At 36.6% G+C, this 19,340-nt stretch overlaps 1 protein-coding gene across 2 annotated transcripts in view; it reads left to right on the forward strand.

Annotated features, from left to right (window-relative positions):
- ACP6 (Lysophosphatidic acid phosphatase type 6) overlaps positions 1-19,340 on the forward strand; it is a 64,516-nt gene that overhangs the window by 37,510 nt on the left and 7,666 nt on the right. For both annotated transcript variants that reach the window (XM_051215339.1, XM_051215340.1), the window contains 2 exons: positions 4,803-4,880; positions 10,206-11,903. In XM_051215339.1, the coding sequence (XP_051068553.1) occupies positions 4,803-4,880; positions 10,206-10,629 (502 nt within the window). In that variant the 3' untranslated portion in view covers positions 10,630-11,903. Of the gene's footprint in view, positions 1-4,802; positions 4,881-10,205; positions 11,904-19,340 lie in introns of those variants that run through there.

A 19,340-nucleotide genomic window follows, 5' to 3' on the forward strand; every position in this document is an offset into this window, starting at 1 on the left:
TAGCTTTTTAACAATCAAAACTATACTGTGTTACACCAATCAAAATTTGGATGTTGATTTTTTTTGTAAAATAGGGATAAAACAAGGCGGTTAACTACAAATCATGTGAAAAAATTCAACTACATGGAAAATAATTAACTGAATAAACAAATTGTATATGTGTGAGTGTGTAGGTATGTATGTATGTTTGAGATGAATTATTGATATTCTGTGTTGATATGGGATATATGAAGGAATAAATAAATAAAAAGTACAAGTTCAAGGTTGATAAAACTGTTAATGAATCGTCGTTGTACGTGTCAAACAAATACCTAAATTGTATTGCTAAAAAACTCATTGAAATCAGTCGAAACTAACGCTTACCAGAAGGGGTTTGTAGAGATTTTAGAAATTTCACAGATTGAAATCATGAGTCAATTGAAGCTAGACCACCATGGAAAACCTCTAAGCATTGGATTGCCGTTTCGTCCTATTGTGGAACTCCTCGGCAGTGCGCACCCACGACCCCGCACCCCGCGAGATTCGAACCCCGAACGTTTCGGTCTCGCGCCAAGCGCTTAACCAACTAGACCACTGAGCTGGCAGGCACCCAATGGTGTTAATGTCTAACTGCTGAGAACTCCCAAACTAGGACGAAACGGCCGTCCAGGTTTTCCATGGTGGTCTAGCTTCAATTGACTTATGATATCAATCTGTGAAAAATAACGATGCATGAGAAATAAACAGGTTGAATAAAGATAAGGTTTCAAACGAAATTTGCCAGGTAGTCAACAGTTGAATACCATCTTTTCGGTTTAGGCTGTTCTTGTTCGCCCATATATATATACAGAGCTTCTGTTGTCAATCTTTCTTTATGGGTGTTAAAACCTTTCTGAAGTATTTTGGTCCTTTCAAAATTAATCTTGTTTCCTGTTTCTAATGCATGTAACGCTATTGCAGACTTATTCTCAAATTTCTTCAAATCAACCGAGGATTTGGGACACATTTTTCAAATATTGTTTGCGTTCCTTCAGTCTTACATTGAATTGTCTAGATGTTTCTCCAACAAAGGCTGCATTACAATCATGACAGTTGATCTCATACACAATATTCTATTGTTCTTCCTTTGGTAACCTGTCCTTAACTTTCACTAGTGTCGATCTTAAGGTGTTACTCGCCCCAAAAACACACTCTTATATCATGTTTGTTTAGAATCTGCTTGATTTCTTCTGAAGGTTTCACTACGATATGGTATGAATATGGTGTACTTCCAAACTTTTCGTACACATTATAGTTTAGTTTTTCTCTCATTTTTAATAATCTTCTTTCTATCAAACTATTCGTTCTAATCTTGAAGAATATTCGTATAAATATTCCATGTAGATATTTAGATAAAGAATTACTTACACTTAAAACATACATACTTAATTGGTTTGGATCACATAAAACATAGAATAGGTGACTTTTTTTAAAAACTATTTCTACATACTACTAATAAGCAATGGAAAAATAACATATTACAATAATGTGACTTAATCATATATATATATATATATATATATATATATATATATATATATATATATATATATATATATATATATATAGTAGGTATGTAGTTACACTCCACCTGTGGTCCCCCCCTCTATGGGGCTATTGCCACTCTCAAGCCCGGATAAAGGAACAAGGTTGGGTGTGGGATTAGCGACCCCATCCTGTAGAAAACTAACTCGGTAAAAAAATAACGTTAATCAGAAAAAGATGATTCAAACCATATAAACTCTGTTCTGGAAGTTAGAAGGTCTTCATTTAGAAGAGTTATGACATGTAGTTACACTAAATATCTATTCTATCATTAGTTGATCTTTTTTTCTGTAGAATCGATTTAATCTATTATTAAAGTCAGTGTTATTTTGTGTGGTGTCTAACTGTAATACTGAAATATAAGCTTCTTATAAAACTTGAGTGAGAATATCAACAGTCCTCAAATGCTCTGGTACGGCCGAGAGTGAAGAGAGTCAGCTCTCTTTCTCGAAATGCTCTCAAGTGCCCACGTGCATACAACCACTGTCAAGAAAGTCCAACTCACTTCCTTCTCGTGGCTGGGGTATTGTTACCGAAATTGGGAGGATAAAAAGCGAATGTCCAGCTCTTTAAATGGGTTGGTGGATATGGATGATCTACTTAAGGATGTTGGAAAACCCTGATTCCAAACCAATAGTGCACATGGGCTGCAGTATTCTGAGGGAACAAATGGCGTATGAACCTGTTGTTGGTAACCGGCTACAATGAGACTGCATCTTCTGACGTTGCTACACTTTCCTAAAGATTAGACCTTTAGGTCAAAGGCTCGGGGTGTGACCACCTAAGAAAACCATCTGCTTCGGTTTGGGCACCCGGACAGTATCCCGGCTTTCACACTAAGCGAATGATTCATGTGGCGCATATCTTTTTGGTGTTTCTTTGTTCAATTAAATAAAAAATAAGAACATCGACAGTCAGAAAGAAGCATTATGGACTAAAACCGAATCAAGAATATATATAAACTCATTCATAAATATACACCTTCCTCCCTCCTTTCCCTGAAACATGTACCCAAATCTCCATCCAGTGGTGTGTTCTGTTTTAGAAAAGGAAACCAGGTGTTTTTCAATAATGTGGGATTATCTTTTAACCTTCGTTTAATTGGGTCAATGTGTCAGTAAGACACCCTGAGAGTATACTATGAACAAAAACAGACTTTTGAGCCAACGTCGATTCTAACGACTAAAATAATTACACAATAACTGTCTATGGTAATATTGGTGAATTAGTAGTATCTTAACATACGCAAAGAGATTCATATAAGTTTGGTCTTACTTACATATCAATTCCTATTCCAGTGGAACAAATCGATGAAATCAGAAAAAACTACGAACTTATAGAAGCAGAACATAGTTAAATAATGAATTTATAGATAACATGCACTCGCTGAACTTTCTGAATTAAGTGGAAAGTGAAAGAGTGAATATGTTGGAACAACTATGATTGTGTATATTTCCTTATACTGACTCGATCCCGTGTTACCTAGCTTCACAGTCAGAGACGTTACCACTGAGCTATCCAGTCCGCGAATGAACTCATATGGGACTGAGATGCAGGAAACCTAGGTCCAGGGTTTCCTGTTGACTACCTTTAACCACCATCTTATCTCGACATAGTGCACGCAATGTCGAGTCACCTAGACTGGTGGTCACATTGCAGCTCGGTCGATAGAATTCGATCTGTACTAAGAAGGAACTGACATAAATGATATTGATCACCACCCAGTGATCAATCAGTTGTAAGTTTGAACACGAAACTTTTAGGTTTTAATCCTTCTTTAGATGTTTCAATTTCACTAGCAACGTTATATTACCAGTCCTTACACATAAAAATTTTTTAACTAAAATTCAAGTACACTGACTTTTACTGGATCACAGAATTACACATATTACTGTCACATCTTTTAACGCGTACTGATTCATATACTGTTTTGTTTATGGATCCAGTATATCATACGGTGTAAGCTGTTCAGAAGGATTCTTGTAATGTCTGACATATACGAATCTTTTTATTGTTATAAATCCTGATCAAAGCTATGGGTCGCTTGTTACTTTTAAACTGTACATCTAAATTGCAATAATTTTTTATCCTGTAGATTTCTATCAGAAAGGAATTTTGTGGATATTATAGTAATTAATGAGCGACTAGTGGAGTTCAGCCAGGTCTGTTGTGAGATCGTATCTCAGTGAAGACAATAGTGGATGTGTCGCTCAATTTCTTGGATTGGTTGAAGTATGACATTAACACCGTTAGATGCCTAGATGTTAAGCGTTTGCGCGTGAGACCGGTAGATCCTGAGTTCGAATCCCGCTGGGCGGGCTCGTAGGTGCGTACTACTAAGGAGTTCCATACTAGGACGAAACGGCAGTTCAGTGCTTCTACGTTTTCATGATAGTCTAGTTTCAATTGACTCATGAAATCAACTTTTAAACTTTAGATTTCTATCACGTAAATTATTATGTATGCTAACAGTCTAATATATTCACATACTTTCATATAAAACTTACATTAAACTACGAAGTTAGATACTGCGGAATCCAATTAGTAAAGTTGCATTGTTTGATGTGTTTTCTTCTTCATCATCATCAGCTATTCTTTGAAGAAACTACAGTTGTTTTGCGCTCGAACCCATGCAATAAATGTTTTTGAATGTTCAATTAAATGAATAATTATTTTTTAAAAAGAAAGCATCTTTTATAAATTTATGTATATTGTGTTGATAATACTTTTCTTTAATCAAATGTATGATATAGAATACTTTGATGACATTCAAGCAGTTTCAACCTGTTTTTTCAGAACAGTATTCACATTTATCAATGGAGATTGTTGAGTTTTAATTGATATCATGAATAGATGAATGTTAGACCATTATTGAAAACCTAGAAGTACTGGACAATTGTTTCATCCTAGTATGAGACTTCTCAACAGTGCGCATCTACGATCCAGTACGCAAAATACTGGCTCAGTGGTCTAGAGGTTAAGCATTCATCTGTGAGGCTGAATGTCCCTGGTTTGAGTCCCACATGCAAGATCATGGATGTGCATTATTGAAGAGTCTCATGCTAGAACGAAACAGTTTTCCAATGTTTTCAAGTTTTCAATGTTGATCTAACATTCATCCATTCATGATATCAATTGATATGTGTATTTATGAATGGAACTAATTATAATCATTTAAACAAATTGAATAATTCAATCATTCATTTTGTAATTTATGTATTTTTTTCTTTATTTCACAGAGATTGGGAGAAGAATGTTCATATTGTATTAAGTGACCTATTTTCACTTATATTAGAGAATATGATAAATTATCAAAAGTAAGTATGAGTTAAAAAGAAAACCAAACAAAGAACTATCAGAAGGTAGTTTTGTGAAGATTTTAGTAATTTTATAGTTCAGTTCATAAATCAATTGAAGTTAGATCACTATAGAAAGTCTGGAAACACACGAAACTGTTAGGTCATGGGTTCGAATCCCATGAGATGGGATTATGGTTGCGCACTACTGAGGAGTCTCATACTAAGACGAAGTGATTGTCCAGTGATTCTAGATATTCCATGATGATCTAGATTCAATGGACTTGTGAATCGCTATTGTTAAGTATTCTTGGATACCAATTCACTTGACAAGTCCCTAAATCAGAGCACGGTTGAATAGGAAAGAAGTTATATTCTAAATAACAAAAGTAGACGGACGCAAGAATCACAATAAGAGAAACATTAATATATTCATAGTTTTTACACGAGAAAATTCTAGAGTCTTTTCCAAGTATCGACTATCTCTGATTGAATAAGAAATAGCCAATCAGTGTGTACTAACGCGGTCGTGCATGGAACATGCTTTAATCCAATCTATATCCCGCTAACAAATTGGATACTATCCTTATTCCAGTCTAAAGTTATCAGTATTATACTGTTTACCTAATGTAAATTCAAATCGAAGAACAATAAGCTAGAAAATTACCATCCGTTTATACCTAGAAGCATTAAAAAAAACAACGTTATTTTCCAAGAAATATTCATGGAATTGGAATTTACAATTGAATTATTTCATTTCAAAATCCATGTTGTTGGTAATAATCGTTTAAATTTACCGAAGTTCAGTATGTATTAAGACTAGACTATGAACGTTTCATCATTACTTACTTACGCTTATTACCTCTCGTGGATAAGCATAAGCCAGTCAACAGAATTTTCCATTCAACCCTGTCCTGGACAATCCTTTCCAGTGACTATTCATCCTTTTCATGTCTGCTACCAATTCTAGACGCAATGTGTTCTTCGACCTTCCTCTTTTCCGTTTTCTTTCAAGATTCCAAGTTAGCGCTTGCTTTGTGATGCAGTTTGATGATTTCTTCAATGTATATCCTATCCATTTCCAACGTATTTTCCTAATTTCCTCTTTTGTCAGAAGTTGGTTTGTTCTCCCATAGTAGGCTGTACGTTTCATTGAATTATTTCTGATCTTATATAGTATAAAGAGATTGGCATGAATCCTTGAACCCTTAGATAACTTGTTAGTTGAAACTTAAACAACCCTGATCAAATAGATACATTCAATAGTATTCGAACTCACGTCACTATGAGGACGGTTCACGGGTGAACTAGAGGAAGCCTTAGGAAGCTCAGAAAGAGCCAGAGATATTCCATCCAATCATCTTTTGGAAGAATATTCTAGAATCTCTATATGTAGCTTCCCGACTGGACAATGCTAATAACCCCCTGTATGCGGATTGGATAGCTATAATGATGATTTCGTTTTTACTAAAAAACTATAAATACATGACAGTTTGTACTCTAATTTGACACTGTCTAAAGTAATATTCCTTTCACTAGTCTTCTGTTTTCTCATTGTAACTAAGAAGGGTTCTAGCGTTCAAGTGCTCAAGTTATACGCGTCATATTAAAAATATAAGCATCTAGAGATATAACAGTCACCTTAGTGTCATAGTTAAAATTTTTTGTTACTGTTCTATTCAGACTGAATAAGTGCTTTACCTTGAGGTTATTCGAAGTATATACTGAAATTCAGAACCTGAAGTACAACTCTATTATCAAAATCCCCTTTATTTATGTTACATTGTTTATTTATTTAAACAAAATAACATTGGTACAAAGGGGCACCGAATAAATATGCGCTTCACAAGTCAATTGATTTGTATGTGGGCTATGATACTGCCCGGGTGTCCAAACCAAAGCAGTTGGTTTTCTTAGGAGGCCACGCCCCGAGCCTTCGATTTAAAGGTTTGATCCACAAGGCAGTGGAGCAACGTAAGGAGATGTAATCACATGACAGCCGTTGACCAACGATTGATTCATACTCTATTTTTCCCTCAGGATACTGGAGCCCATGTGCACCATTGGTTTGGAATGAGGGTTTTCCAACTCCCTTAGGTGGATTCTCCGTATGCACTAACCCGGTTAAAGCGCTGGACATTCGTTTTTCGTTCTTTCAATTCCCTAAGCAATACCTCCACAACGAGAAGGAAGCGAATAGAACTGTCCTGACAGTGGTTGTATGCACGTGGCCACTTGAGAGTATTTTTGAGAGGGAGAGAGAGCTAACTATCTCCACCGTCGACCATAGCAGGGGATTTTGGGGGCTTTTTTTCCAACCTGATCAAAGATTTATGTTTATTTGGATAAATTAAAAATAATACGAATTCGACTTAATTTTGTGGATTTTCTTCAAATGCTTTGTCCCATAATCTAGATTAAAATATATTATATATTCTTCTCCTTCTCTCCTGCTGGTTTTCAATATTACTATCGATTAATAGTGTTAATGTTTGATAAAGATCACATGGGACAAATTAAGACTTTTACAAGGTGTTATGTTTTATGAACAACATGACTTAGTCGTTCGACATTACAGCTGTGTAATGTACCCTTTAAAAATAGAGGACATTAGTAGGTTACTAATTGTTGTGATTAAATTTCAGTGTTCCCTCATACACATACATTTCCACTCTGTTTTATCGAACTATATCACGAATGTGCACTTGTTCCCGTTGTCATAGCTACTACATTATTTCGATATCCTTTGAAATCAGTCTTAATTTCATCCGGTCATACTAATGTGATATGGAGAGTTGAGTTAGCTCTCATCTATGTTGACAGTGATTATTTGATTATAGATGATTTAGAGGGAATAGTTGCTTTTTTGAGACCATCAACTGATTAAGGTATAGTTTTTGCATAGAGTAGTAGACAAAGCTGTAGGGTCAGTTGATAACGTGATGAATTTTCGTCAAATGAGATGGTTGGAACATGTTTTAAGTACCATTAACCACCGCATACCGCTACACATGGTATTTACTTGTGTAGGAGAACCACCAAACCAAAACGTGGCATCAGTTCACGGAATCATTGACTGTTAGGTTAAACAATTTTGTTCGATAAAGACTCAATCAGTCAGCTACAACGTAGGACCAGGCACATATATGCGTCTGTCCAAGTTGTCATATCTCACTCATTAGCACAACAGGATGAGCACGAAATTCATAGAAGTAGTTAATTCAATGGTGATAATATATAAAAGAAAGATTGTGTATAAGGATATAGTACAGGAACAAAGAATTAGTTCGTAGATAGAAAGAAATGAAGCAATTTTAATCTCATAGTTTAAGGGAAGACAGAGAGTGTGTGTACACCTACCTTGCATCTAACCTGACTATTACTTATCCGGTGATGCGAGCAGATGCGCACAATATTCCTAAGGCATCTATGATCAAATGCTAGTAGTTTATGAGTATCTTCTACTCTTAATGGCCACGTTTTGCAGCCGTAAATTAGAACAGAACGAACCGTCGTGCACTAAACGTGTCCTATTATTGATAGACGGATATCTCGCTGTCACCATAGGTGAAATAAGTTGGCGAAAGCCAAACAAACTTTTTGATTCCGTGCTGAGATTTTGTCAGACACCAACCTATTAGGACTGATCCGACTTCCAAGATAAGTGAAGGTGTCAACGCATTCGACTACATTACTCCCTATCCTTGGTTCAGGTGTTGACGCAGACCAGTCCTGAAGCAACAACCTGCATTTTGAGACGGAGAAACGCTTCCCAAACATTCTGGTATTGTTGCTCAGTGCTATCAAAGGACTCGGAATTTTGTCAGCGTGTTCACTAAACGGGACTATATCATCTTCATATTCTAAGTCGATAAGTGGACCTTTTGGTAGATCAATGCCCGGAATTTTAGTCGACGAGAACGTTCTTCCAATCAATATGTCTATGATGAAGGTGAAAAAAATGGAATAAGTTGACAGCCTTAAAGGATAAAGACTATCCGGTTGATGTTCTTGTAGTTGATAAATTAGTGTTTGAATATTTTTGGTGGTATAGTTCTTTGTTTCTTGAGTTTTAGACTTATACTGCATATATATAGAATACTGGTTGGAATTCGCAGATGACCTAGCCCTCCTATTGCATGCACACAAACAAACCCAGATAAAAACAGCCAGTGTTACGGCAGTCTCTACATCAGTAGGCCTCAACATACACAAGGGGAAAACCAAAGTCCTCAAATACAACACGGAGAACAGCAATCCAATCACACTTGATGGAGAAACTCTGGAAGATGTGGAGTCCTTCAAGTACCTGGGAAGCATCATCGATGAACAAGGAGGATCAAATGCAGATGTAAAGGTGAGGATTGGCAAAGCAACGGCCGCATTCGTACAGTTGAAGAACATATGGAACTCAAAATAACTTTCAACCAATATCAAAGTGAGAATCTTCAATACGAACGTCAAGGCAGTTCTACTGTACGGATCTGAAACTTGAAGAACTACTACAACCATCATCAAAAATGTACAAGAATTTATAAATAGTTGTCCTCGCAAGATACTCAACATCTATTGGCCGGATACCATTAGCAACAGCGTTCTGTGGGAGAGAACAAACTAACTTCCAACTGAAGAAAAAATTAGGAAAAGACGATGGAAATGGACAGGAAATACATTACGGAAATCATCAAACTGTATCACGAGACAAGCCCTAACTTGGAATCGTCAAGGGAAGCGGGAAAGAGGAAGGCCAAAGAACACATTACGTCGGGAAATAGAAGTAGATAAAAAAGGATGGATAACAACTGCAAAAGATTGCTCAAGACAGGGTTAGATGGAGAATACTGGTGAGTGGCCTATGCTTCTTCACGAGGAGTAACAAGCGTAATTAAGTAAAGTTGGCAGCTTATACTCCTCCACGAAAGGGTAACACGTTTAAGTAAGTAGTTAAGTTTCAAATATCCCGAAGTGATTCATGGTGTCGTTATGACATAGAATATCTAATTATTAGTATAAAAATGTAATTAAAAATTAGTTTTTTTTTGTTACAAACTGACATCCATTAGAAAATCTAGATACAATGTTAACTTGATGATTGGAAACATCTTTACAGAGTCTCAACATAGAATGAATTCTGTATTCAATACTCGTTATATTTCCATAATTAATTTGCTCCCCAACGAAAATTATATCCCCATCATAGAATACTCTTCATGAATCACTAATGAAATATGATCTTGATCCATTCAATATTGTACAATTCAATTCACTAGATCTTTTTGTTTATTCAAATTAAGCCATTAATATTCGTTTTTCTTTTCTTGTTCCTTTCAATATTACATTCTATAGAGTACCACAATTTCATTTATATTCATGTCATGATTCATCAATTATGTTATTATTATTTGGTTTAAATGTATTCGATGGTTGTTGGCCACCATTTGCTGCTGATATTATATTTGAATTATATACAACAGCATCAACATCATCACCGTCATTGCCATCATCATCATCAACCAATTTATCCATTATGAAATCTAATAAATTACATTCAGATAATATTTCATTAACAAATGATAATCTAAATGATTTATGGTTTCGTTTAATTTATCTTGGTAAACCATTATCATTAAAAACATTATGGGATTTATCATATTCTAATCATAATCATTATCTTGATCATCATCAATTATCTGATTATACAATGATACCATTCAAAGTATTATATGAATATATTAATAAAGCTAAAAAAATTATAATGAATCTTAATTAAAATACAATAATAAGTATGTATAACTATTTGTGTTATTATTTGTTGATTGTTTTGTTTTGTTCGTTTGTTTACTTGTTTTCTTTCTGTCGATTTTTTTGTTGATTTATTGATGAAGAAGAAGAAGAAAAAAGGACGAAACTATGTAGAAATTAATAATTGAATGATTTTTTTTCACCTCTTTTTTTCGTTCTTTCTAGTTTTTGTTTTATTATCCATATGAGATTTATTTCCCTAGCAACAATATTATGATTATTATTATTATTTGTATGGATTTATATATTCGTTTGTTTTTAATTGATTTCCTTGTTTGAATGTATCATTTTTATGTCCTTGAATATTTACCATCATATTTGAGTGTATTGTTCCTGTCTCAGTTACACACACACACACTCTCTTTCTGTCTGTCCCTAACTAACTAACTCCCTCCCTCCTTCCCTCCCGTTCATGATTATACTTGTTCGATTCCTATCCTAACTGAATAACACATGAATCCACTATTAATGAATTAATTGTTTGTTTTTTCTTTTAAAATTTAGAAAATGTATTTAAGTAGTATAATAAGGTTGATTTTTGTTTCTTTTTTTATCACCCTTCTTTTTTCCTTCTTTCTTTCTTTCTTTCCTTCATTGATATTCATTCATTTTATGATATGTAACTAAGTGCTACATATTGTCTAGAATGATTTAATGAAGTTATTAAATTCATATGTCAGGTTATTGTAATCACTTTACTACTCAATTCTAATACTAACAAGATGATTTCATTGGATTATTTAAAAGTTCTATGATAGTTTCTATAGATGAATCTATAGAAGGATCATTATCCATGATCTATGAATCTTAACTTCATACTGAATTAGAGATATATGTTAGCTTCATGATATTTACCTTATGTTTCAATAGTTATTCATTTGAATGATTAGATTTTGTATTTTCTAGAGAGAGAAACAGGGGGAAAAGATTTATTTATATAAATTACAAGTATTATATTTCTTTATAAACATTTGTTGTTTTTTTTCACTGATTGAAATCATGAGTTAATTGAAGCTAGACCACCATGGAAAACCTGGAAGCACTGGATGGCTGTTTCATCCTAGTATGGGACTCCTCAGCAGTACGCATCTACGATTGCGCACCCGGCGAGATTCGAATCCAGGACCTATCAGTCCCGCGCCAAGCGCTTAATCAACTAGACCATTGAGCCAGCATCCAATGGTGTTAATGTGTAAATTCAACCAATCCACGAAGTTACGCCACCGTACACCATTGTCTTCAGTAAGTTCATATTTCACAACAGACCTGGTTGAACTCCACTGGTAACGCCTTCTCACTAGAACTCCAGGAAATGCCTCTTGAAGTCGGTCACTAGTGAGTAGATGATTATTATCAGAAGGGATTTTGTGGAGAGTTTTAGAAATTTCGCTGATTGAAATCATGAGTCAATTGAAGCTAGACCACCATGTTTGTTTTCATTATTATAAAAAAGTTATTAGAAAATTGTATACGTTTATGATTGAAATTATAAATGAAATGTGTTAATCAACTGAATTACATTTTGCAAGAATGAAATTTTATTCAATCTAGTTAGCAAAGTTGTATTCTATGAGATGGGATTGTTGACCTCATACCCTACCCTGTTGCTTTATCTCGGCTTGAGAAAGGTAGTGGATAGGCTACATATTGAGAAAATCATCAAAGCGCATCATATGGCATGCGCTAACTATAAATCCTGAAGCGAAAGGAAAAAGAAGGTCAAAGAACACATTGCGTCGGAAATTGGAAGCAGATATGAAAAGGACGATAAGCAACTGGAAAGGATTGTCAAGAAAAGATATCGATGGAAAATGTTGATGGGACGCCTATGCTCCTCCATATGAAGTAACAGGCATAAGTATGTAAGACTAAATTATTGATACAACTCCTCTTGAATAGAATCATATAGAGATTTAAGACAATATTCAGCAAAATATTTTTTGTTTGTCTGCTAAGCACAAAATAAACATGATTAGATACCAATAATAAATATATTCTTGTTTTATTTATTTACTTTGAATAAGTGGCTTACAATAAGTCAGATATATATAATTCTCCTACTCATTGGAATATTATTTATTTACTTACTTACGCCTGTTACTCCCAATGGAGCATAGGCCGCCGACCAGCATTTTCCAACCCACTCTATCCTGGGCCTTCTTTTCTAATTCCATCCAATTCTTGTTCATTTTTCTCATGTCTATTTCCATTTCCCGGTGTAATGTGTTCTTTGGTCTTCCTCTTTTCCTTTGGCCTTGAGGATTCCATGTGAGTGCTTGCCTTGTGACACAGTTGGGTGTTTTCCTCAATGTGTGTCCTATTCACTCCCAACGATTCATTTTGATTTCTTCCTCCGCCTGAGTCTGGTCTGTCCTCCCCCACAGTAGATTGTTTCTGATAGTGTCTGGCCAATGGATCCGAAGTATTTTGTGTAGACAACTGTTAATGAACACTTGTATGTTCTGGAAGATGGCTTTCGTAGTTCTCCAAGTTTCCGCCCCATACAGTAGAACTATCTTAACATTTGTATTTAAAATTCTGACTTTGGTGTTGCTGACAGTTTTTTTTGAGTTCCAGATGTTCCTCAGTTGTAAATATGCGGCTCTTGCTTTGCCGATCCGCGCCTTCACATCTGCATCAGATCCGCCGTGTTCATTAATAATGCTGCCCAGATATGTGGAGGTTTTTACATCTTCAAAAGCTTCTCCGTCAAGTGAGATTAGGTTGGTGCATGATGTGTGTGTGTATCAGAGAATCTTGATTTTCCCTTTGTGTATGTTGAGACCTTCTGCTGCTGAGGCTGTTGCTACACTGGTTGTCTTCTCCTGCATTTGTTGTTGCGTGTGCGATAGAAGAGTCAGATCATCTGCGAAGTCTAGATTGTCCACCTCCATACTAGATATCCACTGTATCCCATGCTTCCCCCTAGATGTTGACATCTTCATGATCCAGTCGATCACTAGGAGAGTAAGCAACCTTGCCTGACACTGGTCTTTACACCGAACGAGTCTGTCAGCTGTCCTCCATTCACGATTAAGCAGTTTAATCCGTATGATATTGACTATTTTCTGAGGCACGACGTAGTGTCGAAGAAGCTTCCATAGTGTTGTTCTGTCCACTCTATAAAATGCTTTCTCGTAGTCAATGAAGTTGATGTAGAGTGATGAATTCCATTCAATTGATTGTTCCACAATGATCTGTAATGCTGCGATTTCGTCTGGGATATAACAAAAATATATTTGGTATTAACTCCTTAGTTCAACCTTGGTATTTATATTTATAAATGAAAGCTATTCGTTATCATGGAAAATCAAGAAATGTTTGAATAATCAACAATTACTGAACTATTGCACCTAACTTTCCTGTCATTTTTTAAGCGTTTTCTAGACTTTTCTAAAAACAACAATTATATAAATAGTCAAATGAAAATAAACGAACTTTTCTATATATAATGACACCTACATTGATATCGTTCAAATTGAACTCACGTGATTAATATGCTCATTTGAAGCTTCTTACAATGTGAAGTTTTATTCATGCGTTACTGATGTACTACGGTTACAGATTAGTAAAGTGACATCTATGAAAATGGTGTCGTGGAAAAGTGAAATAATCTCACAATAAACAATGAAACATCGATTTACAAACACTGTTTGTACCTTAATATGCGAGTGTAGTCACTGTGATAACTTCAAGTTATTGAATAAATTACTTACTTACTTACTTACGCCTGCTACCCCTCGTAGAGGTGCATAGGCCAGCCACTAGTACTCACAATCAAACACTGTCCTGGACATCCCTTTCCAAGTGCCATTCAACCTTATCATGACTCAGTGTGTTCTTCAACCATCCTCTTTTCCGTTTCCCTTCAGGATTCCAAGTAAGCGCTTGCTTTGTGATGCAGTTTTATGATTTCTTCAATGTATGTCCCATCCACTCCCAACATCTTTTCGTAATTTCCTGTTCAGTTGCAAGTTGGTTTGTGCTATCTCACAGTAGGCTGTTGCTGATGGTATCCGACCAACGGACATTCAGTATCTTATGCAGACCATTGTCTACCAATACTTGTACATTCTTGATGTTGATTCTAGTAGTTCTCCAAGTTTCAGCTCCATACAGTAGAACTGCGTTGACGTTCGTATTGAAGATTGTGACTTTGATATTTGTTGATAATTGTTTTGAGTTCCATATGTTCTTTAGTTGTAAGAATGAGGTTATTACTTTGCCAATCCTTACCTTTACGTCTATATGAAGAAATTACCTGTTTATTAAATACTTAGCTTACTGTATATTTAGATTATTTTCACTGCAAGATTTAATGTAACTTAATATCTGTTGACATATTTTCCATAGATGGAGACATTTTATTTGTAGTATAATCTTATGTTATGTTATGGGAAAAACTGTAAGTACTCAACGGGTTAAAAGTTGTTATATTGAATGGAATTAACTTCACTATGTTTTAGACAATATTTGTTTTGTTCAAATCTAGCACTTGTTTGTTGACAACTTTGACCTTGGACATCCTCGGTTTCTCACTGTTTTAGTTAAGTATTATGGAAATTTTGCTCCAGAAACTTAAACATTCAATAACACTATGTTTGGGTTGATCACTTGTAGTTTACGAATAGACTTTGATGCCTGAAATAGAATTTGGTTCTCTTGTAATTTGTGACGTAAGTTAAGAGTGGATCAATCAACAATACTTCAATAACAGATCACACCAAAATTTAAACCTGAAAGCGAGATCATTTTTAATGAGAGCGATGCGTCACTAGAAAATCTGGAAGCGTACCAGTTTTTTGCTCTTCGAGTTGTACCTTTTCTAAAATTTCCTCAAGGAGTGTGTAGCGTCGCGTCGAGTAGCGGTTGACTATGATCAATACAGGGAGACTACGTGCCAATTACCAGGTTAGATCCCTCCGTAGACCGAATTTCAGAAGGCAATTAAAGATTGTAGTAAGATGTATTTGTTGGCGATCTTGTGGTATCCAAATAATACCGAGATCATGCCAAAGTTTACAAGCAGGACTGCCGAGTGTACACGGGTCCGTGCAAGGTCAACAGAAGACAACAGAAGAATGTGTGTTTTCGTACACTTAAACAAACAGGTAAAGTAAAACAATCACTGGTACAATTGGTTAGAATGATAATTGTTTCCATTATACCAATCGCGTTCTCTTCATAAAAGTAGGTCACTACAAGTGTAATGGTGACAATGTTTCATGGTTGTATGACTAAACACTGCAACATCATATGATGTGTTCACTTTGTACAAAGGTTAATCGCCAAACATGTTTAACTTAAATGTGAGTCAGGGGATCGTGTTTGCACTGAGTTTCATACCCGTCGTCGGACAATGTTTCTGAGATTAGGCAGAATGACAACTCTAGCCACGTATATTAAAATAAAATGACCATGCTGCACTCCCTTTGATGGATGACTTCTCCATTGACTTAGCCATATAGGCTCTTAGCGATCTCGACTAATCTTGGCTCATCCAAAATAGTAGTTCAACCGTATAAATAATCAGATGGTGATTTTGTCAGTATCCTTTGCCAAATCAATTAAGATGTGGGTCTCGAAGAGCATTATGTCTGTTCACCTGTAAATACAACGGATATTTATGACCGATTTGACTACGGGATTTCAAAAAGAACAGTGAGATACAAAATGTTCTTAGTTAATAGCTCTTCATATGCTCTCTCGAGTCAACTTAGATAACAATGTGGAGCGCCATTAGGTAAAGTGAAGAACAACAAAACATTCATGCACTGATCTACAGAAATTGTGAACATTTTAAACGGGATGGAAAGGTTGATACGTAGAGTTTGATGATGTCACAGGTATTCAGTGTTTGACAACGCTTCTACCAGTAACACCTAATATATTTCGTTCCCACCAAGAGAAATCAAAAGACAGAGTCGAGGAGATCGGAAGAGTATATTTGGCGATGACCAATATATCGGAATTCTCTGATCTAATCTGGCTAGCGATTGCGGTTGATGTTGAGCACGGCGTTACCACACGTGATCTGGTGCGGATGCCTGACCGAGCACCTTCAGCTAGATGAGTCCACTAAAACATATGGTCAGCATTCAATGTCGAAAACTTAGTGCTATTTATTTTGGGGATTTATTTACCGCTACAGATCACTCCCCCCCCTAGTGGGGCAGTGACGACCCTAAGACGTGGCCAGCCAGAAGTTTAAACCCAACGAGTTTGTCGTTGGTAAACACTCTTCTGATAGCTTACTAAGTGTAGCAGCGTCTGGTCGTCTTTCCTTACTATATGGGACCGAGGTACATTATAGTAAAAAAAGAAAAAGTTACAACGAAAATTTCGACTCCTCGTAAACTGCATCGTTCTTTTCCAGCCGTCCTGGAAAAGAAGAAAGACAATGTAAGTGCATGTCGAAATACACTCGTATGTGCGTAAAAACACAATGTCGGCGAAAAAATGGAAAATAAACTCAAGCACACGTAATAGCGTTAAAAAATAATTTTGTTTTTTTTAAATAAAAATATAAACATATAGGCATATTAAAATTTTTTTTAATATTATATATTGTCAAAAGAAAAATCGAGATAATATAAAATGTCGAGTAGTGTCTTACGTGCAGTAGTCGTTTAAATGTTCTGGAAATCTAACTCTTCTTCCAGAACGCGTCGTTTTAGGTTTATTTTCAGATACATTCGGAGTATCATCGCCAGTGTTGGTTGTCGGTCGAGGAATTATGAGTGGAGTCGTGTCGTTCGATTGTACCGAAGGAAAATCGACGTGAATAGGATTTCCTTCTAAATACGCTGCTTTTAAGCGATCGATGCGGATGCTATCGTTTGTTCCGTTCTTATCGACTATATAGTACTTAGATTCACGTTGAAGAACTTTGAAAGGTCCTTCGTACGCTGATTCGAATGGTCGTCGATGCGAGTCTCGACGAACGAAAACGTGTGTACTATATCGTAGGTCAGGCTGAACGAATACATCAGTTGATTGAGGTCGAGTGGAAGCAGGTTTAACTGAACGCATTGCGTTTGTAAGCCTGTTCGTGTAGGAGGTTAGATCCATGTTCATTGAAGAGCACGAAGGATCCACGAATTCTCCTGGAAGTCGAAGTGTCGTTCCATAAACGAGTTGAGCCGCAGTGTATCCAATGTCAGCTTTCACTGCATTGCGGATACCTAGTAAGACGAGTGGAAGAGCGTCGGTCCACTGTGAAACGTTTGCAGCTGATAGTGAATCTTTTAGTTGTCGGTGAAAACGTTCTACCAACCCGTTTTCTTGTGGGTGGTAGGCAGTCGTTCGGAAGCGAGTGCTTCCTAAAAGTGTGGTCAGACGACGGAAAAGATCAGATTCAAACTGACGTCCGCGGTCTGTAGTGATGGTTGAAGGGCAGCCGAAGTTTGCTACCCATCGTTCGACGAATGTGCGGGCCACTGTTTCAGCAGTGATGTCTTTAATAGGTACTGCTTCTGGCCATCGAGTGAAACGGTCTACGCAGGTTAAAAGATAAGAGTATCCATTTGAATCTGGTAAAGGTCCTACCAAATCCAGATGAACATGGTCGAAACGAGCATCGGGAGTTTTAAACGAGCTTAATGGACATTTATTGTGTCTGATAACCTTAGATTTTTGGCAGCTTACACAGGAGTGTGCACACTCTCTCACGTCTTTATTCATGCCAGGCCAGCAAAATCGTTCTGCTATAAGCTTGATGGTTGCACGAACACCTGGATGAGAAAGTTTGTGCAATGTATTGAAGACATTGCGTCGATAATGTTTCGGCACGATTGGGCGATCCCTACCTGTAGATGTGTCACAAAGTAAGGTTTCCTTACCTGTTCCCATCTGTTTGATGCGTAGTTTAAGTGTTGTGGACGATAACTCGTACTGAAGATCACTGTCTTCTTTTTGAAGCTCGGCGAGTTTAAGAAGGTCGATTCCTTGGAAACTGTTCAAGGAAGTTATGCGAGATAAGGCGTCTGCAACTACATTGTTTGCTCCAGAAATATGTTGAATATCTGAAGTAAACTGCGAAATGTAGTCCAGTTGTCGAGACTCACGGGGAGAGTACTTGTCAGAAGGAGAGCTTAACGAGAAAGTGAGCGGTTTATGGTCCGTGAAAAGAGTGAATTCACGGCCTTCGATATAGTGTTGGAAATGCCGTACAGCAAAATACATAGCTAGGAGTTCCCTACCGAATGTGCTGTACCTCGATTCGGTGTCTAGCAACCTTCTAGAGAAAAGTGCCAAGGGTTGCCAAGAGTTGTTAACCCATTGTTGTAAGACGCCACCGATTGCCGAGTCCGATGCGTCTACTGCGATACTAATGGGTGCTTCGGTGTCCTGATGTGCGAGCATTGTTGCTTTAGCAATCAGTTCCTTAACTGTGGAGAATGCTTTTCGTGCGGTGTCGTCCAAGTTAATGGATTTCTCATTTCCACGAAGTTGGTCGGTCAGAGGTTTCATAAGTAATGCACATTTCGGTATGAAACGTCTATAGAAACTTACCAGGCCGTTAAACGTGCGTAATTGCTTGACGGTGGTCGGTTCTGGGTAATCCAGAATGGCCGCCACTTTGGTTCTAAGGGGTCGGATACCTTGAGCATCTATTGTGTGTCCCAGAAAGTCTAATGAGTCGGTTCCAATTTGGCATTTCTGAACGTTTACAGTGAT

The sequence above is a fragment of the Schistosoma haematobium genome, chromosome 2 (genome assembly GCF_000699445.3).
Source record: "Schistosoma haematobium chromosome 2, whole genome shotgun sequence".
Classification (NCBI taxonomy): domain Eukaryota; kingdom Metazoa; phylum Platyhelminthes; class Trematoda; order Strigeidida; family Schistosomatidae; genus Schistosoma; species Schistosoma haematobium.